The 25,598-nt window shown below is 42.3% G+C and overlaps 1 protein-coding gene across 1 annotated transcript in view; it reads right to left on the reverse strand.

Annotated features, from left to right (window-relative positions):
- Positions 1 to 12,391: 12,391 nt before the first annotated feature.
- ca10a (carbonic anhydrase Xa) overlaps positions 12,392 to 25,598 on the reverse strand; it is a 274,125-nt gene continuing 260,918 nt past the window's right edge. Inside the window, exons 6-9 of the mRNA XM_073490238.1 lie at positions 20,472 to 20,544; positions 15,695 to 15,849; positions 15,269 to 15,443; positions 12,392 to 12,414 (exon numbers count right to left, since the gene is read on the reverse strand). Of these exons, the coding sequence (XP_073346339.1) occupies positions 12,392 to 12,414; positions 15,269 to 15,443; positions 15,695 to 15,849; positions 20,472 to 20,544 (426 nt within the window). The remainder of the gene's footprint in view (positions 12,415 to 15,268; positions 15,444 to 15,694; positions 15,850 to 20,471; positions 20,545 to 25,598) is intronic.

Here is a 25,598-nt window from a genome sequence, read left to right on the forward strand (position 1 = left end):
TCGGCCTCGAGGAAATTCTGGCTAACCATCTGGTGCCTCAGGAAGGGGAAGCAGCCCTCCACCAACACTGTTTACGGTGGAGGTGGGGAGCTGTTGACCTCGACTGGGGATATCGTTGGGCGGTGGAAGGAATAGTTCGAGGATCTCCTCAATCCCACTGACACACCTTCCATAGAGGAAGCAGAGGCTGGGGACTCGGAGGTTGACCCATTCATCACCCAAGCCAAGGTCACTGAGGTAGTTCGGAAGCTCCTCAGTGGCAAAGCACCGGGGGTGGATGAGATCCGCCTTGAGTACCTCAAGTCTCTGGATGTTGTGGGGCTGTCTTGGCTGACATGTCTCTGCAACATTGCGTGGCAGTCGGGGACAGTGCCTCTGGACTGGCAGACCGGGGTGGTGGTCCCTCTATTCAAAAAGGGGGACTGGAGGGTGTGTTCCAACTAACGGGGGATCGCACTCCTCAGCCTTCCTGGCCGTGGAACACTGGACCAGCTCTATACCCTCCGCATGGTGCTCGAGGGTTCATGGGAGTTTGCCCAACCAGTCCACATGTGTTTTGTGGACTTGGACAAGGCATTTGACTGTGTCGCTTGTGGCATTCTGTGGAAGGTGCTTCGGGAGTACGGGGTCGGGGGCCCTCTGCTAAGGGCTGTACGGTTCCTGTACGACCGGAGCAGGAGCCTGGTTCGCATTGCCGGCAGTAAGTCAGACCTGTTCCCGGTGCATGTTGGACTCCGGCAGGGCTGCCCTTTGTCACCGGTTCTGTTCATTATTTTTATGGACAGAATTTCTAGGCGCAGTCATGGGCCGGAGGGGATCTGGTTCGGGAGCCACTGGATTTCATCCCTGCTTTTCGCAGACGATGTTGTCTTGTTGGCTCCTTCGGGCCAGGACCTCCAGCATGTCCTGGGGCAGTTTGCAGCCGAGTGTGAAGCAGCTGGGATGAGAATCAGCACCTCCAAGTCTGAGGCCATGGTTCTCGACCGGAAAAAGGTGGCTTGCTCCCTCCGGATTGGGGGAGAGTTCCTGCCTCAAGTGGAGGAGTTCAAGTATCTTGGGGTCTTGTTCACGAGTGAGGGAAGGATGGAGCACGCATGGAGCGTGCATTACAGCGGTAATGCTGTATCGGTCTGTCGTGGTGAAGAGAGAGTTGAGCCGAAAGGCGAAGCTCTCGATTTACTGGTCAATCTACGTTCCTACCCTCACCTATGGTCATGAACTATGGGTAGTGACCGAAAGAATAAGATCCCGGATACAAGCAGCCGAAATGAGTTTCCTTCGCAGGGTGGTGGGGTGCTCCCTTAGAGATAGGGTGAGGAGCTCTGTCACACGGGAGGAGCTCGGAGTAGAGCCGCTGCTCCTCCACATCGAGAGGAGCCAGCTGAGGTGGCTCGGGCATCTGTATCAGATGGCCCCTGGACGCCTCCCTCGGGAGGTGTTCCAGGCATGCCCCACCGGGAGGAGGAGACCCCGAGGAAGACCCAGGACACGCTGGAGTGACTATGTCACCCGGCTGGCCTGGGAACGCCTTGGGATCCTCCCGGAGGAGCTGGAGGAAGTGTCCGCGAAGAGGGAAGTCTGGGTGTCCCTGCCCCCGCGACCCGGCCCCGGATAAGCGGAAGAAAATGGATGGATGGATGGACAGTTGAAATCAGTATTGTTTTGCTCTAGAACTCTCACTGACGCTGTGCGGCGCCACGCGCAAATTGAGAAGGAGTGTCTCGTTGCAGTTTGGTCCTGTGAGAAGTTTTTCAGGTACCTCTATTGACTTGACTTCTTTACTCTACAGAGTGACCACAAGCCACTCATTCCCTTGATGAACTGCAAGGACCTTGATACAGTGCCTATGAGATGTCAGAGACTCCTGCTGTGTATGATACACTAAAACCCTACAGCTGCGTATGTGCCAGGGAAACACTTATAATAGCAGACACCCTGCCTAGACAGCCCCAGGCTACTGTCGTGATGATGGGATGGGCCAAATATGCCATTAAGGTGCTTGATAAGGTAAAAGCCTATTACACTTCCAGACATCACCTCACAGTATCAGAATGGTGTTGGATAATGATATAATAGTAGTGCCACAGAAGATGAGGTCTGAGATTTTACAGCACATACATGATGGGCATTAGGGTATAGTCAAGTGCAGGTAGCGGCCTAAGTGTAGTGTGTGGTGGCCCTGATTACTACCCCACTACCCAGCTGCCCATGGGAAAGAGTAGCAGCTGACATATGTGAGCTGAATAAACAGAACTACTTGGTAGTCATGGACTATTTTTCACACTATATAGAAATAGCCTACCTCAGGGATATGTCAGGTGATACTATGAGAGCTAAGCTGAAGACCATCTTTGCTAGAGGGGGGTGCCCAAATGAACTTGTTACGGACAATGGCCCCCAGTTGTCACTGCAGTTCTCTAAGGAGTATGATTTCAGACATCACCTCCAGCCCTCACTACGCTCAAGGGAATGGTAAAGCTGAGAGGGCCGTGCAGCCAAACAGATCCTGAAACAAACTGATCCTTTCTTAGCCCTCATGGTCTACGGAGCAACTCCGTTTCAAGCCACTGGCGCGAGCCCAGTTCAGCTCATGCTTGGCAGGCAAATCTGTAGTACAGTTCCTGGAGGCTAGCCTACAACCTGGATGGCCAGATCTCCAATACATGAGACGGATCGATGACAGGATGAAACAGAGCTACCGGGGGCCTACAATGACAGGAATAATGTTAGACATCTACCAGACCTTCAGCCTGGAGTAAACGTTGCTGTGAGCTGGACAATGAACAAGGCTGGACAAAGACCGCTTCAGTCCTTCAGCAGTGTGACACACCAAGGTCATACTTAGTCCAGACAAATAGGGGAGTACTGCGCAGGAACTGCCGCCATCTGAGACCCCTCTGTAGCGCTCTAGAGACGTTAAAGGAGGGAGGGGAGGGATGTGTAGCAAGTGATTGAGTTTTAAAATTACCTGGTCCTGATGCAGATCTACCTCATATGATATCTTCAGCTACTGTGACACTGTATCACCGCCTCGTTTATCATTTTCACTCAACACTACACTGGGCTCTGTCAACATTCCTTAGTGGGACTTACCATAAGGTTTCTGTTCTTCCTGGACATTGCCAAAATAGAGCATTAAGGAGAGAGCCGGGCTAGCTGTTTCCCCATGCTTCCAGTCTTTCTGCTAAGATAGGCTAACCGCGTCTGAGCTATAGCTCTGTACTTAACATGGACATGAGAGTGGTATTGATATTCACATCTAACTCTCAGTGAAAGTGAATAACTATTTTCCAAAATGTTGAAATATGTAGAAAAGTTGCAAAGTTGAGTTTATTGACAGTCCTATGTCATTGAATATGTACGTTGCTTTGAGGTATTACTCATGAAAGTGATAACTGGTTGATACATCCTAGAGATTGATTTCCATGTAGCTTCCTTTGGAAATGTAATTTAACTACTTCAAAGTAAAAGTATTTAATGTCTCTGTTTTGTCTATCATCCTAATGCCAGACTTAAAAAGGTGGAACGTGTGTTAACATTTGGGGAAGAAAATTTGTAGACTGATTTATGTGCTGCTGAATCCCTATCAGTATCTTATTTTAAACATTTTATCCAAATGAAACTAATCTGCTTTTTTCCAATATATTCCATTGTGATACATTTCTCTGCTTTCATGTTCATGAACTTTAGGTCCCAGCTGATTGAATATGTGATGCCACACCACCACCAGGCAGCTGCACCATGGGAACAAAGATTACTATGTACAAATTAAGGAAACCATGTATGTAATAATACTTCCTTGGAGGATATAGAGACGTCTGAATATCACCCTGTGGCAAACGGAGTGAGAATACATGAATGGTAAAATTAATTAGCATCCTGTGAGACAGTTTGAAGTCAGTCCAGCCTGAGATTTGTGTCTCTCAGAGGTTTGGAGGCCTCAGAAGAGGCGGGTGATTATGGAATAAGTAGATTATACAGCTCATCACTCTGTGTGAAAAGTTTGAGTGGGGTAAATTCATACAATCAAAACTGTAATCATCTTCTCGTTAATTGTTTCTAAACAGCAGTGCAGTTCACCAGTAAGTCATCTCAACAAGCCTGATGAATATGTAATTATACAAGTAAGCATTGCAGGCTAAGTAGTACACTGCAGTGTGCCCAACACTTCTAAATATAGCATATTTATCTTGTTAAGTGCTGTTTTTCAAGTTGCACTCATGCATTATGTATCAGCACTGAAACATTTGCTTCTGAATTTGACACTGAACACATCCATCACTTTATCCATCTTTTTCTTTATCTGTTAATCCTGTCCATATAGTCATTGGAGGTGCCTGTTTGTTGAAAGTTGATGAAGGTCTCTCATTCAAGTGGCTGAAGAGTTTGCAGGCTTTTAAGCTTTGTGTGGGAGTGTCCTTACAGAGTTGTAAGGACACTCATGTGGGTTGCTAGGGCTAGGTGAGCCCAGGTGTGAAATGTTTTTAAGCTATCTAGGGAGAGAACTCAGTACTGCATTGTAGGTGAGTGATAAGTAATGTCGTAGGCCACCTCCTCTGTTCAAAGATGGTGGTTCCAGTTTGACATAGATGGATTATTTTATTCCTCTTTCAAACCATCTGTCTTCTCTGGACAACATGTTTACATTGTTGTCCTCAAAGGAATGATTTGTCTCCTTCAGATGTAAGTGGACAGCAGAGTCTTGACCTGAGGAGTTGGCCCTCCTGTGTTGTGCCATTTGTTTATGGAGAGGTTGTTTTGTCTCCCCAATGTACAAATCTGTGCAGTCCTGACTGCAATGAACAACATAAACTACATTACTCTGTTGCCTGGGTGTTTTGTCCTTAGGATGGACAAGTTTCTGCCTCAGCGTCTTGGTTGGTTTGAAGTGAACTGGAGTATGATGTTTATTGAAGATCCTCCTGAGTTTCTCAGTTATTCCCGCGACATAGGGAATGACAGTGTTGTCACGTTTTTCCGTCTCCTCTCTGTCTGCTCTGGATCTTCTAGAGGTTTTGACAAAGATCCAGGTTGGGTAGCCACAGGTTTTAAGTGCTCCCCTGATGTGCTTCTGTTCCTTTTAACTCCCCCTCTGTCTTTGTGGGTACAGTCTCAGCCCGATGGTTTAGGGTTCTGATGACTCCCAGCTTGTGCTCCAGTGCAGAGCCGGCCCAAGGCATAAGCGAACTAAGCGGCTGCCAATCAAGAAAAAAAATTCGTTTTTTAATTTATTTTTTTAAATTTATTTTTTACTTGTGTAGCCAGGTGAACAAGAGACCAAGACTGTTTCAGACTGTAAAGACAGTGTTTTATTATTCTGTAGGGAATTATTACTGTGTTAGCAGTTTCTTTTTGTTTAGGTGACACTGTCACTTTAAGAGCAGCGCAGCGGTAGGTTGCGCGAGATCGTGGGAGATCAAGGGGGACCATGGGAAATAACGGCGTTCCCGTGCAGAGTTAGTTACATGGAAGCAGCAGTAGCGGGAGTGAAAGACGGACTGCTGAGGTGTGTATTTTGATGTCGCGTATGAAAAATATCCCCATAGATAAAGCACAAGAATAACTGTTTGCATAAACTGTGTCCATTTTGATGTGTTTGATGAATTTAGAGGGGAGATAGAGCGCACTGAGGTCAGGGTGTGTGACTTGGTGCACGAGACCCACAATAATTATTCTACTGTGTCCGGTCTCCTCATTTATGACCTGGCCACACTTGTTTACAACAAATGCAATCTCTGCTGTTGTATTTTGTTATTTTTCAATTCAAGTTCAGTAAACCACACTTAGTGCTTCACTTTGAATATGAAAGTTTAAAATACATTTGTGATTTTAGTACCCTCTAAGGTTAAAAGGTGACTGATTTGGTGTAAATAACAACTATATTAATACAGGGGTCTACCAAGCCCAGGGGGCCAGGAGCCCCAAAACATTTGTGGCATGTGAGCAATTACTGAATGAGCCTACCGGGCCCAAGAGGTCAAGGGGCCCTGAAGCCCAAGTCGTTGCGTGAAGTCACTACCTCAATAAGTCAAAAAGCAAAAGGCTATGAATCTGAACAAATTTAGGTATTGCCCTTCTCCAGCTGGCCATCCCAAAAATGCAGCAGAATACAGGAAATCACATCTACCAAATTCAGAATTTTCTGGGGGAGGACCCCCAGACCCCCCTTCCCCCATTTGCACCTACTTTTGTACAAATATGATAGGGGGGGTCCTTATGCATCTGTGCCCAGGAGGACAGTAGTTCATAATCCGTCACTGTATTAATACAATTTATAATGTAACATTATAGTGTGACATTTGTGTCAATAATTGTCAAGCACAGGTGACTCCGCGGTGGTGGGAGGGGGGCCCCAGATCAAATTCTGCTTAGGGCCCCCAAAAGGCTTGGGCCGGCACTGCTCCAGTGGGTGATGAGAGTCAAACAGCAAGTATTGATCTGCGTGTGAAGGTTTTCTGTACACCTCAATGTTGAAGCTTCTGTCTTCTTCAATGTGTACTGCACAGTCCAAGAAGGGCAGACTGTCTCCTCTGACAGTGAACTTGATGGTATTGTCCACAGCATTTATATGTTCTGTGAAGGCTTCCAATTCCCTTGTTCTGATTTTGACCCAGGTGTCATCCACATACCTGAACCAGTGCAGTTCCTGTGAAGGTTGTCAAGGCTCTGCTCTCAACTTCTTCCATGTAGAGGTTGGCAACTATTGGGGACACCAGTGAGCCCATGGCACAGCCGTGCTTCTGTCAGTAGAAACCTTCACTGTACTGGAAGTAGGTGGTCGTGAGGCAGGGGCAGATTATCTTCACAGGAACTGCTCCTAGCCACTGGTTCAGGCACCCAACGTCTTTTAAGTGTGTTTATTGTCAATATTTCCGACTTTGTTGTGCTGTAGACCCCGAGTCGTTACTGGGTGTTTTATTTTGAAAATTTAGCTGATGATCAATGCCGTTCCACTGTTGGACTTCCTATCTGGTTGATCTGCTTTGTGCATATTGACGCAGCTGTGGTCCACTTCTTTCAAGAACAGACTTGCGTGTATTCTCCGCAGAGCAGAGTAGAGAGCTGCTTCTGGGACGCTGTCCCAAGGTGTCGTGGCGCAGCCAGAAACAAGCTGGAAACACGAGCATGGGCTTTTTACAAGAAAAGACACTCCCTAATTGTAGGGCACTGTGATAAATATACCTTAAATGCAAACCAAACATTTCCTACTGCTGCAGTTTCATATAAAAGCATTCAACTGGCAAAAACACGAGTTGACTTTTATTTTGAAGTAGGCTATCACAGGAAATACATTGTTTAGTAAGATTAGCACCACTATTGTTCCTCAAAAATGACACAAAAAACTAAAACAACAGTCATTTTCTGCATTTTTTGACAGCGGATCAGTTTTATATATGTTGGAGTAGTTTTATACAGTCTGTGGGGGTAATAGAACAAGAAGTAGTTGTTAGATGAAGAGCTGCAGCAGACAGACTGAACACCTCCAACTTTTCTGCAAAGGTAACCAACTCCCTTTTACTCATTAATGTTATCAGGTTCTCTATCCCATTAAATCTATCTATCTTTGAATCTGAAATATTACCAAATAGGTGCTTTTGCTTTTCATTTTGACAGCAAATCAAATAAAAAAGTACTGGAAGGCACAAAACCAATGGAACTCTATTGTGCGGAATTGAATGTTAAGAATGTTTGTGGCTGCCGGACACACTTCGCAGGAATATGTGGGAAAAGAACACTCAACAGGAGGCAGCAGGCGGTAATGGTCAGAAATCCAGCAGGAGTGGGATTAAAAAAAATCGGCCATCGCAGGGCTTTACTTGGATGACTAATGATTAGAGTGACTGACATACATCGTCTTGTGAAAACGAGCAGTGAATACTGTCAACAATACAGTATGTAGAAAGCTAACTGTGAAAGGTGTCGAACCAACGAAGGATGAAAAAGCACTGTGATCACTGAAATAGACTAGTCTTCAAACCTGAGGTGAGACAACTTTGATAACACCACCAGGATCATTTTCTGCGATTTAAGAAACCTCTTCCAGATTATACAATTGTTTTCACAGGTGGAGCAGTCAGCTACTGTAACTGTTTCAGAGTAGAGGTTGCTTCCAGATTTCAAAACAAGACAAAATGATTGCATGGAATCACTGGAGGTCCTTCAGATTAGAGTAGTGTGCTTTTCAGTGGTAGGGAAAAAAAGAGCTGTTCTCTTAGACTCTGTAATCAAGCTGCCTTTGGCCCAGACACTTAACCGTCAGTTGCAATGGTGGCCTACAGTGATAACCTGAGGTTGTACCGGGCAGCTCCCATATGTAAATATGCATCAGGACTCTGATGACAGTTGTTGTTGGTTGTTGGATAAATGACTGGTTGTAACTGATTTCAAGCATTCTTATTTGCAGAGGCATTGACTCAAGTATTCCACTAATTGAATCAAGGAGAAAAGTTTGACTCCACCACAGCAGGGCTGATTGAAAGCCCCACCGCTGCAAACACATCTGGACAGGTGTGCCTCAAAAGTCAACACACATACGAAGATTTGCACATTTTCGATTTGGCTCAGCAGCTGTTCCGCTCCACTCTAACTCCCTGTGTGCAATCGCCTTATTACGCTCTTATTAATGTAATATCATTAAACGTCCCCCTGAACATCTGAGTGCAGCAATTTATACACACCTCGTAACATTCATTCCTTTTGGCAGGGCCAGATAGCGGCCGAGTCTAGAGAGATGTACTGCGGAGTCACGAGGGTCGAACTGATTATTTGTTAGGATGTGGTGGAGTGAGGGTGCGTTGGAGTAGGTGGTTGGAGGGGGGCGGGTTAGAGCATTGAATCATTTGGCGTATTTATTATCCATCCTCTAGCTTTGGCTCAATCCTGCATCTCTTACATCAGGTAGAATAATGGCCTCCATAACCTTGGGCGTCGGTGGCCTCTGAGAACTCTCTCCTCAGCCTCCCCCTTAGCTATCTTTTCATTACAGATCTGTGGAAAAAAAAAAAGCACAGATCAGATAGCAAAAGGAAAACGCACATGTGCACGCGCATTCCCTAATGCTCTAAGGCAGTATTTCTCTCTACATCAGGGCTACAAGAAGAGGCATCCTGAATTGATTGGGAGATAATGAAGGAGGGCAGGGAGAGAGGGATCGATGCAGCAGGACCCTGTTGACAGAAACAGACAACACAGGGCTGGGTGCGTCACTTACACACAAGGCCAGGCAGGATACAAAATCTATTAAGATCTGGACATGTTTCTGTTTTCATATGTTAAGTTTAAACAAATACGTATTGATCATTTCTCTGGCTTCTGATATACTTCCTGCTGTGGTGAAGCTCTTCTAATTTAGCATTTTGATACCCGAAGAAAGCCCAAAGTCTCTGAAAAGGCATTTGCTCCTTGGAACACTAAACTGCTCAGATGAAAAACAGTCTAGTGTAGTTTTTAAGGAGATTTAGTAGGCCCTTATGGCATGCTAAGGAGGATGTTTTTGCAGGTTTACAGGCTCCCAGCTATTTGAAATAAAACTACTATTCCTTTAAGTGATATTGCAAAAATAAAGTCCCTATGCATGTAAAAGCTGATGAAATAACCCTGTTAAATTTTTATAGCTTGGTAATGGTTTTGGTGTTTGGCTGGCACACCTTGTCTCCAACCATAACACTGCATTATTATTTTGGGATCCTCTTTATGGTGACGAGAGGACAGAGAGGTATGTATACTGTGTGGATGGTTGAAAAGAGTATGGACACCCAAATATTACACCCACATGTGATGTGATGTTACATCATTCCAAAATCATGGCCAATCTGGTCCTGTAACATCCTCCTGTCCTCTGAAAGGTTTTTGATAAAATTTTAAAACTTCCCAGCAGGGATTAGCACCCATTCAATGACACAAGCATTAGTGAAGTGGGCAGTGACATTAGAAAATAAAGTGAAGTGACTGAGTGCACATGAAAACCAAGTGATGAAATTGAAGAGTGACTCTGAGGAAAAGTATGTCTCCTTTCCCCATTTGTATGAATCAGTGTTACTAGCTGCTTTTTGTGATTCAAGTGTATCCATTTGGAACAGGTATATTTACTATTGCCTTTTAGATGTATTGTCCAACTAACTTTCTATTAAATATATAAAGAAATCAAACCTTGTTTTGATAGTAATGATTTTGTCAGCATTAACTATAAAATGTATTAACATATATATGTATATATTATTAACATTAATGTTAAATATATATATATATATATATATATATATATATATATATATATATATATATGAAATAATACATGCAATCTGACTAATCATCATTTTCATTTCCCCACTTCCCAATTGATCAGCAACTGACATATATGTATATATATATATATATATATATATATATATATATATATATATATATATATATACATGCACTGCAATGTATTTGCAGCACTGACTGCAAAATAATTGACCAAGAAGGAATAGCCACAGTGAGTTGCAGACTGCAGGCCTCAAACTCCTCACAAGGTAACAAGTCTTATAACTGAGCTCTGCTGTTTATAGAAAACTACTCACGCCATACTGAACATTAAATCAGATTACAGTTGCCCATGGCATGATAGAAAAAGGCCAATATTCACTGAGTTCTTTATCAAAACAACAGAAGTTTGTCGGTTACAAACTCAAAACGGACCAAAATCTTAAGTGTTTCTACCTTTACAGCCTGGTTCAGACAGACTCTAGTTTATCCCAAAGTTGTATGATTGAGGTCAGGACTGTGTGTTCACTTTACTGTAATGCAGCCTTTAAAACCAGGAAAGGAAAACACTTGTGAAATATGACGATATCCAAAATATAAGATGATATATTGACTCATATCAGAATAATGATATAATATCGATATGTCATCCAGCCCTAATCGTCATAAGGTGTATACTCTCTCTCTTTGCCCTTACCTTCGATAACCACCTAGTATAGTAGTCATAGGCTCTCGGCTAACTTTTTCCTCAGCTCCCTGTGGCCCTGTGAAGAGAACAACATTGTAGATTGGACCCATATTGTTGGGGATGTACCTTCATCAGCTCAGGAGAGGAGGTTTCTCTCCTCCTCGTCCCCCGATGACCACTGATGTGATGTGAAAGACTATGACAGGTCATGGCAACCCTGATCGAGCTGCCTCTGTGCAAGGCTGATAAGGTTCAGTTGTATCACGCAAACAATAGAGAGAAAGCCAGACTGCAACACTGCATCTGTTTCAGCAAGAGAGACATTCCCTTGCCATTCATTTAAAGACTCTGTCAAGGAATACCTTCCCTGCTATCTACGTTATGCAATTGTAATCTCTGAGCAATGCTTTCTCTGTGATGCCGGTGTTATTGAGCATACCTCTGAGGAGGAATATTGACATATCAACACATTTAATATGGAACAGTACAAAACAGGTACAAGTACAATAAGTCAGATCCTCATATAGTGAAGCATTTTCCAAAGTGAACTTTCCAGACACATTTATTGGGCTGATAACATTACTCAAACACAGTGTATGACCATTGTAAACAATAAAACAGAAAAAAGGCATCAGCTCAGACTGAGAACTGCTCCAGACTTCAAAGTGCGCCAAGCTTTTTAAAATTCTCAACTTTTTGTCTTTTTTTTTTTAAATCCTCTTTATATATCTTTTTCATTTCATAATTCATTACTTTTCTTTACATTTTCATTTTTCTGCAGTATTGATAATTATAATATGTACAAACGAGGCCAAGACACTGGTTGCTCTGAGGCCGTAAGAAAGCCTGTAAATATTTGCTCTTCTCCCATGACATGACTCTAGTTTTGGAAAATGACAAGGTAAGGCTGTGCTCCCTCTCTGTTGCTTTTGCTGATTGCATGCCTTGTTGGTGACTGTAATGGAACATCCGTGTGAGTGCTGCTGACGGCTTTGTCTTGACCGGTGGGATGGGGCAGTGACTTAATCCTTGGATTTTCCCACGGATAGCAACAATTTTATGTACAAAGGCTTTAGAGTCCCAACGTTGTCCTAGTGGTTGGGAGGCTATCAAATAAATGCTTCCACATTATTTCTTTTTTTAGTGTCTTCTTTTGGTTTTCTCCCAAAAAAGTATCAAAATGTCCGTATAGATATAGTTGTACAGTGGGGGAAAGAGCTTGTTAGCATGTGTTAGATCAAGGGTTCAAACTGTTCTCAATGTATGAAAAGAATCTCTTTGCCCGCAATGCAAAGTTCCTTGATTCGTAGAATGTCCGGTGTTGTCTTTGTACAATGCCATGAAATAATCTTCGATGAGATGCAGCCTTAAGCCCACTTTCACATCTCCCTCTCCTCCATCCTCGCCTTGTCCCGCTCCTCATCTCTGACACTCATCTCCATGCTCATCCATGGGAGGCTACTTTAGCAACCACTCGTTCACTGGAAGAGAGGAGAAGGACAGGAGTGAGAATACTGATTTATATATGCGGCACTCTCCACAGTTCAACTATTCTCTGGCAATTTTCACCCTGAGCCCTCCCTCTACACCATATTTCATCTTTAGTGATAAAATATAATTTAAAAGGAATGGCACTGAATGGAGTGAATGCGCCTGGCTGTGGGGTGGTAGGTGGGTGGGGGTGGGTTGGTGGTTTTATGTTTTGAGTGGCAGCCCTGACAGAACATTATACCCAAAGCGAGAGGGAGACAAAAACATGAGTAAACATTGTAATCTGATAAAATGTGAGAGAAGGAATTTATTGCAGTGTGTTATCATAATCATAATTCCTTTCATCGGGTGTTGAAAATAAAAAAGTAAACGCACACATATGCACAGCATGATTAGCTTCCAAACCTTCCTGATGATCAGCCCTCTGGGGAGAGGAGGAGTGTATCTCGCTGCTCCCGCTCTAAAGGCTGACCTTACACAAATCACCAGGGAGACATATTTTCCCTCTTAATGACACCCCCCCTCCACCTCCCCACTTCAGCTTGAAGGTCTTAAAATCTCCAAACAATTAAATAAGCGTGTCTGCTTTTGTGTGTTGTTGTGTTTCCTCTCTGAGGCTCTCTGCTGAATGTGTTTTGTTTGGTGATCAGGAGGGTCTGAGGTGGGCACGGAGGGCTGAAATCTCCCCCATAACTGCTGCACAGAATAAGAATCTCATCTTTTAAGGGTGAGGGGGTTGAGAGTAGAGCAGAGCCGAGAAAGAATGAGAGAGAGATGCAGGCAGAAAGACAATCGTGGTGTGTGTCTGCCATAGTACAGTAAATCCTGAGCAAGAAAAACCCAAGAATCGGGGCTACCTCTGGCCTTTACCGTATTTACGCTTTGGGTCTGAAATTCAACATTCTGTGCAGCACTCGCCCAGAAATATTGGCTGAAATGAAGGAGAAGAGATGACAGACTGCAGCTACACCTCCCAGGTTGCAGTGAGCTGTGACACGCCAGTTTTCAGCCTCCCAACCGTCAGATCTGTCAGTCAGGGCCAAACAGGTGTTGTCACTGTCCAGCCATCTGACTTCCTGCTGCCTCTTTCTTTTTTTTCCTCTTTCTCTTCAGCAAATCAAACTGCACTCTACATTTTACCAACCATCAGAGTCCCAGCTCAGCACTCAAATTAAATATTAAGTTTATTAATTGTCAAGCAATAATCCCCCGGAATTTATGTGGTTGTCGTATCTAAAACAAATTACTTCGGGGGCGTTCAGGAGCTGAAGCTGAGAGTTTGGTGAGAAATCATTTATCACGCTCACTGACCAAAAATTATATCTTGTCAGCTGCGTGTTAGAAGTTGATGGGTTGTAAATATTTTTGAATACAAAATGAAATAAGCTGCTGGGACTGCTACAGCTTTGAGTTTAGTAAATTAACACCTTCAAAGAGAATTGAGTTGAGACCTTCCCCTGCGATGCATTTCAAAGTTTTATTTTAATTCCTTACATCCTGGATCTTAACTATGTTCTTCTGGTCAACATTATGTGGGTACTTTTGCAACAAAGCTACTGGTAACTGTCTATCAGGAAACTCCATAAATCACCTTGTTACTTTCGGTCTAGGACGCTGTATAAGGCGTCGGTACAGAGCTGTTCATTGAGAAGCTGCTGGTTATCAGTACGTTTGTTAGCAGTTTGGTTATCAACAAGTAAAGCCATCAGTCCAGAGCTGCTCCAGGCAGAGCAGCCTGGGGGCAGCAGAGGGAAAACCAGCAAATATTTCCTCCATAACACGACCCAGTTTCACACCAATCACTTAATAAAGTTATGAAGCTTTGTTTTTGTACAGTAATCTATAAAATAAAGAAAGCGTTTATTGGACAAATAATTAATATATGCCCCCGAGTACAGGACGAGTCATCAACATTTTTAATGATTTTCCAGGAAGTTACAAATTCTGAAATACCATTAAAAATATGTACAGAACAGCTTTTTTCCCCACTGTTGGGCCCGATACTGCCATATAGCTGAGATGGAGGAAGACATATGTGGGGAAAAAACACTTAAACAGTGATTTTGACATTTTTTGGGACTTTAACTTGTTGTTTCCCAGATATTACTGACAACTAACTGAGCTGTACTGTAAAGTGCTACCTGACAGAAGAAGTTTAGATAATTTGGCTTGAACTGTTGGCTTCTTCACAACCTGATCAGTTTACTACTCTATGGCTGACTACTGACCATGTTTCTTTCCCCATTGTGGCCCCTAAAAAAACTACTAGTATTCAGGGGTTGGATTGGGATTTATTATGTTACTTTAGTGTTGAATTATTGAAATGGTGCTGTAAAAAAAATGTAAATATTATTACAGAGTACAAACATATGAAACATACGAACACTGAGGTTGATTATAACAATTTCATCATTTTTTAAAGATACTATTTTATATAGATGTTGGCCTATGTATTTATACATAGTAAAATAAGGAAAACAGAAAATTTCCCCGTTTTAAACAACCTTTGTAAAATAGATTTCAGCATATACAAGGGGCACTTGAATGCACCATCAAGTTCCTTTCCCAGACCATCCGAATGAGTTTGTCAAACTCAGACACAGACACCCAGCAGAGGACAGAAAGCAGCCAGCTGTAGATGACACCAAAACTGAAGAGTCAAAATTTGTGGAAATGTGGGAATATTATGAGCAACATGGTGTTGCCCAGTGGAAACACAGATGAACAGGCATGATTAGATTCAAGATGATTTCTTAGATGAAATATAATTGAATATGGGAATAGAAATGAGATGGAGAGTGGAGAGATAGCATGGCAGCTTTTGGGTTAGGTAATCATTTCTACCTCGGTACTGGAGCTTCTGAGCCCTGTTGTTGGGGCAGTCTTTGCCCTGCATGCTGAAGTTGATATTGGTGCGGATGCAGCGGTTGTTCAGCGGCTGGACTGGGCGGACGTTGTCGCTCATGCTCAGAAAGATCTGAGACGGCTGGTTCTGGCTCAGCAGCCGCAAAGAGTGCATCTTAGATGAAGACAGAGAGAAGAGAAGCCATTGAGATAAAGTTGGCCAGAGCATCATAGAAAGAGACAGGCATTTTGATCCACTGCAGTATTTCCCACAAAAGAAGAGCTGAGAAAGTTTTGGACTCTTGGGCTGACATGTTTCACAGACAGAACAATAGTCAGAGACAAGATCTACAGCAAAATCTCAGCTTCCCAGTGAGTCTTGGGAGTTGTGTTTCAGGTACGTACGGTTCGGCGACTGAGGCTCACCTGCATGCGTGTGAGGTACACTGGCTTGTTCATCAGGATCCATGTGGCTGTCTCAAAGCATGGAGGGATGGTCATCGATCCATCGTATGTGATGAAACTACTCGTCTCTGGGTAAATCTCCTCTATGTTCAGGCCGGTCAGTAGATATGCATCATCTGTAGAATGAAGAGCAGAAAACAAAAACAAGACGGGACTTTAATGTTTCATCAGAGGACACTGTAATGTAGTTTCACATTGTACCAATGTTGCACAAATAAAAAAACTGTCTGAGAGGTAAGAAGTAGGTAAAAGTATTCTTTTTTTTCATACTTCACAAGAATTAAGTAATTAGAGAAAAGTCAGAGATGCTTTCTTTAATCGACTTGTGAAAGAGGGAAAGAGTTTGGGGCCCTGACCATCAAGTTGGGAACCACTGACCTGAAGCATCGGCTAGTCCTGATCTAGGACAGTCATATCACACTGATGGACGTTCAGGGGAACCTAGATGCTTATATCAGTTAAACTTTACACAATTTGTTAACACAATCTTGATGTTAATGATGTCATGAGTAATAAACTGAGATTTTGGACACTTTACACATGTTTACACATTAATGCAGGATATCTAGCAAAAAGTAGTTTACACTGCTTTTTAATTCTATTACTCAAGGCAATACATACACAGAGCATGCATCGCTTGCAAATGTGTACACTCCAATGAAATGTTGGCGAGTACACAAGGCGAGTACACAAGGACACTGGGTAGCTAATAGGGAGCAGCTGACAGCTGCAGCCACACAGAGATAATCAAGTTGCTAACTCATCACAGACTGGGTCTGGACACCAACGACAGGGTATTTTCCTTGGAAGCTGCACGTTTACCTGACACATCCTCCTCTTAGTGTGCAGGCTGTAAACCCAACCTTCTTCTACTCATCGAGCTCTGAGCTCATCTGTCAGAACAAATTTTTCTCACTTCTTGTTTCACATATCATTTACTGTTCTGTGAATGACAGGCTGTTGGTGTTGCAGCACAAAACCTCTTTTATCCAAACTGTAGACTGCAACACTCTCATTCTTCCTCTCAACTCCCCAGTAGCACAAGCTCAATAACTTGTCATCTTTTGGGCCTCGACCTACTCACTAGTGATCCGCAGCTTGACCCACCAACTGACCCGTGGGTGTCGGGCAGGTTTGGGTGAGCTTACAAGAAAACAATCATCGGTTTGGGCAAGCAGGCAATAAGTGACAAAGCAGCGTTACCTGCAGAGTCACTTCAGTGTCAACAAGGGCCAGAAGGATGTTCTTGTCTTTTGGAGAGATCACCGTTACACAGCCTGTCTCCTCTCCATGCTGGCTCAAGCAGCGTGCTGCATTCCAGCAACAAGTGCATCCAGTGAACGTGCTTTCAGCTCAGCTGGCAGTTTGCTCGAAGCACATCAAAACTAAATTCTGGAACTGTGGAGTCCAAACACTAGGCTAAAACACTGCTGAGTAGACCGACACTTTCAGTTCAATGTTAAGATGGGAAGAATTTGTTGTTCTTTTTTGTGTGAGAAAGAGAAAAAGAGAGACAGATTCCGTGTTCAAAGTTTTTGCTTCCATCCAACAATAAATACCAAAATAATTAATAATTAATCATTTCCACTGCTGTCAGTGGGGGAGAAAGAGGAAAAAGAGAAAAGAGAGAGAGAGCGCTGTGTACAGGACTCCTCCACCCCCGCAGCAGGATCAACGGTGCACCGTTTTCCCCTTTGACTTATCCTCAATCCTAACAATTGTGCTAATGTAATGCATAAAGTTATTTTGTGGGTCGGTTTGGGTACGGGCTGTTGATTGGTGCATATTTTTACAGGTTGGGTGGTATGGGTTGGTTCTTTAAAAAACCCTTCAAATTACTTTTACCTCCAAACTGTAATCAACTGATGTACTAGTGTATATTTATTCATTGTAAGCTTGTTGTGTTGTCACATTAAACTACAGTTCACTATTACCACTAACACCGCTCTGTTAGCGGTATGCTGTGTTAGCTCTATGGCTCCATTAGCTGTTAGCTGCCTTAGCCAAACACACTGCACGGTAGCTAACAGCTAACTAGCTCTCCTGTGAATTTCATACCGATTTGTCGTTCAAAATCAGGTAAAAAATAGGTGCCATAGATTGTAACAATAGTGCCAGTGTGAGAAGATGCACTTTGTCATTTGCTAAGTGATAGTTATACGTGCAAAAATCTCTTTTGTCCCAGAGAAAGATCTCTGTTCATCCCAAACGTATTTTCTATTGCCTCTCTCTGATGGCTCTGATCCTCTCTATCCTATCTGCTATTACCATTCCACCTACAACACGTTCATGTGTAGAGTAGCTCTGTTGCTGATCTTTGATCGTGTGGATGAAATAAATAATTCTCTTTGGATGGTGTGTGTGCGTCTTTGTGTTTGTGTGTGTGTACATATGTGCTTTTAAAAAACCATTGGCCTGCTTCATTACTGGCTGTGAGAGGTATATGCCTGAGGATTCCTGAGCATGAGGGGGCGGTGTGTGACTGTGTGTATGTGTGTCTGTGAGACAGCGTGTGTGAGAAGGTGTATCTGAGGGAGTTTTGACAGCTGTCAGAATCCATGCTCCTCTTCAGCTCCTCCAGCTGGACCCGGAGGAACACCCCCTGCCTACCCCTAGCCTGGAGCTTCCTGCTCCGCCCAGTGCCTCTGAGACTCCTCCCAGCCACAAGGGGTCAGTGCGTTTATCCAGCAACTCACTGCTCCCCCATTAATCCAATTATTTGTCTCTTTTTTCAAGCTAGCCCCAGGCGATCTGTGCCGATGCTGCCTTTCCAGTATGGCAGCCTGGCAGAGGGAAACCTCTGGAGAGCAGCTGTCGACTGCAGCCGAACATGCTGCCTCACCAACAGCCTCCTCCAGCTATCATGAGTTCCTGTGCAGGCATCTCTCCATCCCTCTCCTGCAGCATCCCTTCAATTACCCCTTTGAGCTGAAATAATGATGCTTTGAAAGATCAGAAAAAGGGAAAATACAATAACATGAAAAAAAAAACAAAACAAAAAAAACAAAAAACAGTTCGACCGTTGAACAACTGACTATTTGCTAAACCCCAACCACAGCAATTTTAAATCATAGCTTAGCCCTCATAAATAGGCGCGACTTGTGTCTAAGCTTTGGATTTTGTCACATATAAATATATATATAAATATAGTAAATATATAAATACGGTATGCTCAGTTCAGGTTGTGTTATTATTTTTTTATGTTACATAATCAGAACTGTAAGAGCAGAAATGTAAGCAATAGTCTGTATCCATACAGCTGAGGTCATGCTCTCGTGGGAAGCTTAAATGTACTGCTGTACGCTAGGTTGCATGTCAGATAATCATGGGAAATCTGACAAATCGTTATCATTTCAACACTTCCTGACTGATCAGCAGCTGAAAAGATGATGAATAATGATCTGGGGGGACAGCGGGCCATATTTCAAGATAAAGCAACATATTTGATATATTACCTTTTGATATTGTTGCACTATATGATAGAAAACAGGTAAATTAATTCTGAAATATCAAAGCACATCTTGTATGTATTTATTTATTTTCTTTAATTATTATTCTTGTTCTGAACCTTTGAATCTTTTTTTAACCTTTTGTAATCAAGCTTGTAATATAACATGACGTAATGTAACTGTCCTGTATTGTAATAAGTTAAACTTGAATAAATGTATCCAAGATGTGTGTTAATATTTCAGAATTAACGTACTATCACTATCACTCCTATCATATCATGCAACACTATAAAATAGGAATGTAAGCTAGGAATAACTGAATGCCAATGTTGGCGCTAACAGCAGCTGGTGGGTTCAAATATGTTGCTTAATCTTAGAATATGGCCCGATGTCCATCCAGATTATCACTAACCATTGTCTTTTCAGTTACTGATCTATCAGGAAGCTGTGAAATGATAACAATTTAGCAGATACCCTACGTTTGTATAACTTGCAACCTGGAACACAGCAGTATGGCATTACATCCTCTTGATAACAGCATTTGAGCTTCCCATCCTGAGTGTGATGTCGGAGGAAGATGGCTGGTGTGTGAATATTGTCTATGTATTGTTACCCATAGTAGTAACCTACTGCCAAGACCAATCGTATTTCATTCAAGACAGATTAGCACATCTAGTATGTAATATTGCCTCACAATGTTCGTCCCTGTCCTGTATGCTACTACATCATACTTTAGGCTAAAGTTAGCATCTGTGTACTGCTCTGTAGGTTTTGGAAAAGTTTTGAACCCCGGCCAAGCTCAGTTTATCTCAGATAGCATGGCATTAGCCAAACACACTGATTAATGTTAGTCATCCTGAAACTCATGTAATACAATACAGCAATGAAGCATGAAGCTAACGTCTGTCTTGCGTGTGAGCTGTGCAGCATGATAGGCCTCTCTATTTGAATCATAATTTTAATACTTGGTTAATTTCATATAGGCCTATGTAGCCATCGATTGCATATGTAAGACCACTCTGCAGGTTTAAAATAAAAACACTAAATAAGCAAGCGAGCTGCAGCTGATAAAATCTGCTTAGGAACATTGTCATTTCCAAAGTCAAATTCCAACGGAAATGAGAGGCTGCATTTTGCTAACTCCATCTGAAATAAAAGACTCATATTTCAAAGTCTACTAAGAATTTGAAGTGGTAAATCTATCACCGTTAGCACCATAACTGCACATATGCCATGTGGAAATGGAGAGACATAATAATCATTACAGATTACTCCACATAGTCACTTACTTTTATATGTTATTCTTGTGATGGTGTCTCTGTTCAGCATTCGATTCAGGAATGAATTTGAAGTCTCAGCAATCTGGATAAAAAGAGAGAGTAAAAAAGGGTCAGGTTAAATAAAAAAAAAAAGAGACTAATCATGTAATGAATTGAGAGCCCATCTAAAATTAAACAATATTTAATCTACTCAGTCCCGTACTTTAAAGGATAATGCAAGTGTATTTTTTAATCTATCACCTTTAATGGCCATAATGTCTAAACCCACTGATATATTTTGCACAGTCAGAGTCAGAGTCCTACACTCTCTTGTGCTGCTGCTTTGCCTTCTGGAAAACAAAGGCTCCCACTGTTTTCAAGAAACCATTAAAAAACAGCTCACAGACACACACTGCTACCAGGACAAAACATAATCCATCTTTTTAAATAGCAAATACATTGTACTGTTGTCCTAACATGACATTACAATGGATCACAACAAGTTTTATTTTATCAGAGCTGAATGTTACCATCGCCAGTGACCCGCTGCATGCTCCTCTTCCACTTTAGAGCTTTAAATAGTTCAACATCGCAGTGTAATGTAACAGTTATATATAAGGTAAACAACAAGGCTAGCGTCAAATTAAAGTCAAGTTATAGGAAGGAACATTTCGGTTTGACTTCATGTTGCTGCATTATATGCCTGTTTTTTTGACCACTGAACCCCATGAAGTCCCTCTAGGGCCTGTTCTACTTGCTTTACACGTTATTTTACATGCCATTTTACATACATACATCACACATACAAAAATATCTATATTGAAATATTGATTTCAAACATATTGCCCATATGGCTACACCTGAATGTTGGTGTTAATTAAAGTGTTTTAGAAGATAAATAAACATCTGAACTGAATTCATGTTACACCATGGTGACTCTTGTTATCAGCCATCTGGCTCATCAATGTACAAAATGGTTTTCTGCCTGCTTGTCACCAGTTGTACAACATTTTGCAGTTTCCAAGAACAGCAGATAAGTATTAGGGTGACATTTCTTTCCAACAGCTGTGCAGGGTATTTGGGCACTAAAGCTGTTCCAGAGTACACAGCCACAGTAAGTGTACAGCTAATTGGTGAAGTGGTGACAATGGTAGGAGACTAAAAGCAATAGCTTAGTAGTAGTAGTGCCCTATGTATGCTGTTTGTATTTAATGTATTTTCCATTTGTTGCCTGGAAACACATGCTGTACTGACAACAAAAACAGCCTGAAGTTTACAGGAAGCCTACTTGATGTGATCAGCTGTACACAATGAAGATGGACTTGAAAATCAACCATGGATTACAAGGTGAGGAATGGTCTAATATGGATGTAGTTCCTATGATATTGGGCCACATAAAAAGATGTCCTGAATGATATTTTTGGGGTTTCGAAGCTTCAGTGACAATTACCGGTGAGTATTCGAAGCTTTGACCGTGTTGGCTGTGGGAGCCACATCTTGTGGGTCCACATTTGTCCACAAGGATCAGAAATGCTCCCACACAGTGATGCTTTTCAGCTTCTGGTTTTTATGTGCATAATTGTGGGATGTAAATACTACAGAGAAGATCCATTTCTCAGTCTTTAAGGAACAATTCACCCAAAAAATGAAAATTCAGTCATTATCCGTCTTGCCGATAGAAAGTCGGGTGAAGTTTTGTAGTCCACAAAAAATCTCTGGGGCTTCACAGCAAAACAGTGTTGCAGCTTTGAAGCTGCAGTTTTGTGGACTATGAAACTTCTCTGAACTTCCCATCGGCATGAGGGTAGATAATGACTGCATTTTAATTTTTTGTTAACTTATCTTTAATAATTCTTTTGCGTCTTTTTTGGTGCAGCTGCTTCGGTCTATCTGCTTCCTCTTCCAAAAAAAAGAGAACAATTTGAAGCGTTTAAATACTGATTTGGATGTTGTTTATCATGGCAATGGTAGAAGCCATTGTGATGATTTGGTGACTGCAGAGACTTGAGTGAACATCTCCTGAAATATAGTCACCACATTAACTGCATCCAAAATCTGTAGAGTCACTTTTAATTCTTCACTCCATGGCTGCTCTGCTTGACTGACTCCTTTGTTCAGTGAAGTCTGAGAAGTGTGGAGCAGCTCCAGGCCAATAGCTGAGGGAAGCACCTCACACTTCCACCCCCACGCCCTTCTTTGACTCCTCTGCCTTCCTTTCTACTTCATCTATCCCTCACTCATACTAGTTGGACTTCACAACTTTAATTGTAGAGATGTCTTTGGGCAAAGTGATTAAAAAGACATGTGCTCGTCCTCCACATCCCCTCACTGCAACCTAAATTAGTTAGTCTTTGACCTGTTCCCTGTGCTCTTCAGGCAGGCATTATGCCTTCACCAGCCACTCATGCTGCTCGCTACTTCCTGTCTCTCGCATTTAAATCGTTTTCCTGGAAATGCACCTGAGGGGATTCAGTCAATCTGTCTCTTCTATTCCAGGAATGTCTGCACATTAGGCGTGAGAAAAGTACATACTTAGCAGCATATGGCTGAATGTCGATCAGACACAAGATACCCACAAGACACATCTTGAGGAATCACATATTTCTTGCTGTTACATCAGTCTACAATCAGATGAATGAAATGTCCTTGTATTCACTGTGAAAGCCTGCCCCGGTGTGTGTCTGGTTTCCACCGAGGTCCCCACATAGCTGCAGTCACCCACTGCTGTCCTTAATGGTGCCTCACGACTTCACGCCTAGAACAGGGGCACTTCCTGGCATTCTGAGTCACAGTGATGGGATCGGAAATCTGACAAGGCCTTGTAAAGCATGAGTCACTGAAAAGTGAGAAAATCGAGCTTCTGCTCTGAGAAAAATGTTGCTAATTACCACCTGTCTGCTCAGTGCTACTACTGAACAGTCTGACCTACTGAAACATGCCTAAGACAGTGGAAACGAAGAGGCTTTAGCAGATAACCAGTCGGAGTGCAGTTGGGTGGGAGTGTGAGTGGGTGGCAGGTGAGTGTATGTGTGAGTATGATTTTTAAAATCTTGTTGGATATTGCCAAAAAAAAATTGTGACATGTGGGCATTGACAAAATTGTCTTTCCTCGCACTTCACTACTTCTGAATTAACTCTGCTGCAGTGTTTTTTGAAGATATGATATGAAACATCTCTGCATTCAAATGTATAAAAATGACTAGACCTTTTTTATGTATGTTGCTGAGTTGTGTACTTACAACTTGCGTTAACTCAAATGTTTCCAACAATGTTTAAACCCAGAGAAATCTCAAATTTAACCGAGGTAATGGTGTGTTTCATTTGGTCGCCTGTGACTTAGCATATTTTGAATAAAACTTTAAAACATTATTTATTCTGTAAAACATTTCTGCTTGCATCAGTAGATAGACTTTTATCAGCAACAGTAGTTGTTTAACAATGAAGACCCACACTACTGACTTTATATCTTTTGTATTGTTTTGAATGAGAGACCCCTTGTGGCAGAAATTACATACTATGAAGATATTAATCAAAGCTCAATAAACAGGGATCAACAAGTTTAGCCTTTTTGGTATAATTAAGAATTGTTCTTTGTCCTTGTACTAAGGTTAAAAGTTAAGCTGTTTTAGACATTTTTGCAGGTTGGTAACGCCTACCATAACTACTACTTTAAATCAAAACGTCCACAATCAGTCACAAAAATAGTGGTTGTTAAGTTAGGTGAAGACGGGAAATTGGTAAAACCAAATTGGAGAAAGATGTCCCCGATCTGACTGCTGATGTCAACACAAGGGTAACTCCACCAATTTCACACATGTAAGTGTGTTTACAGGTCTAGAGGAGTGCATCTGCATATGTTACAAAAGTAGTATAAAGCCTTTTGTGGCTCCAGAGGAAGCTGCATGTAATCTGATAAATAGAGCCACATAAGGCTTTATACTACTTTTGGAAGCCTGTTGCAGTCCTGCTTTCTGACTGACCGAAGCCAAAATGATACTTTCTGTATCCGGAATGCTGAATGGTCCATGTGATGTAAATTTCGTCATTAGAGGTTATACGCCTAGGTTCTGTGCAGACATCCACCTACCTCCAATTTGTTGTGACTGCATGGACTTGGCCACTTCCGTAAGTGTCTGCATATGTGTAAAATGTGTCCTTCAAGCAGGCTACAGAAAGTAGTACCCATAAGCAGAACTACTACACATTCTAAGTGTCTGCAGTGAACCTGGAGTACAATCCAGGCCTTGGACTGATTAAAAAGCCTCTGTAGTGCAGACTTAAAAAAGAGAGTTCTTGGAAGTACTATGGTATTATGACTATACTGTATGGAGCCCCTGCTCTCAACAAAGAACCACTGATAATCCTTTCTTTTACAAAGTTGCAAAGTGGCAGCTATTGTGTGTGCCTTTGGGTCTGGAAGTACCGGCGGCTGTAGCTCAGGAGGTAGAGCAGGTAGTCTAGTAGTCGGAAGGTCACTGGTTCGAATCCCGGCTTCCCTCAGCTACATGTCGAAGTGTCCTTGAGCAAGATACTGAACCCCAAATTGCTCCTGATGAGCAGTTGGCGCCTTGCATGGCAGCCTCCGCCATCAGTATGAATATGTGAATGGGTGAATGTGGCAAGTATTGTAAAGCGCTTTGAGCTGTCAGTAGACTGGAAAAGCGCTATAGAAATGCAAGACCATTTACCATTTTGGGGCGGCAATAGCTCAGTCCATAGGGACTTGGGGACTCAAAGGTGGCCGGTTCAAGTCCCACTTGGACCAAAAAAAATGTGATGTAATGGAGAATGCTAGTTCACATCCTTGCCCTTGAGCAAGGCACCGACCCCTAACACTGCTCGGTGTGCGCCATACATGTGGCAACCCCTTCACTCATCTCCTCCACACACTGTGTGTGTGTGTGTGCATGTGTGTGTAATGTGAGTGGAAAAGAGAATTTCCCCATTGTGGGATTAAAAATAGTATAATAATAATAATAATAATAAAAGTAAGGATTGTGGTACATATATATATATATATATATATATATATATACATATACCACAATCCTCCCTCCTTTAAATTAGCTTGCTCCAGTCAGACGTACAACAGAATTATATATATATATATATATATATATATGTATATATATATATATATATATATATATATATATA

This window comes from Pagrus major, chromosome 20 (assembly GCF_040436345.1).
Source record: "Pagrus major chromosome 20, Pma_NU_1.0".
Lineage (NCBI taxonomy): Eukaryota > Metazoa > Chordata > Actinopteri > Spariformes > Sparidae > Pagrus > Pagrus major.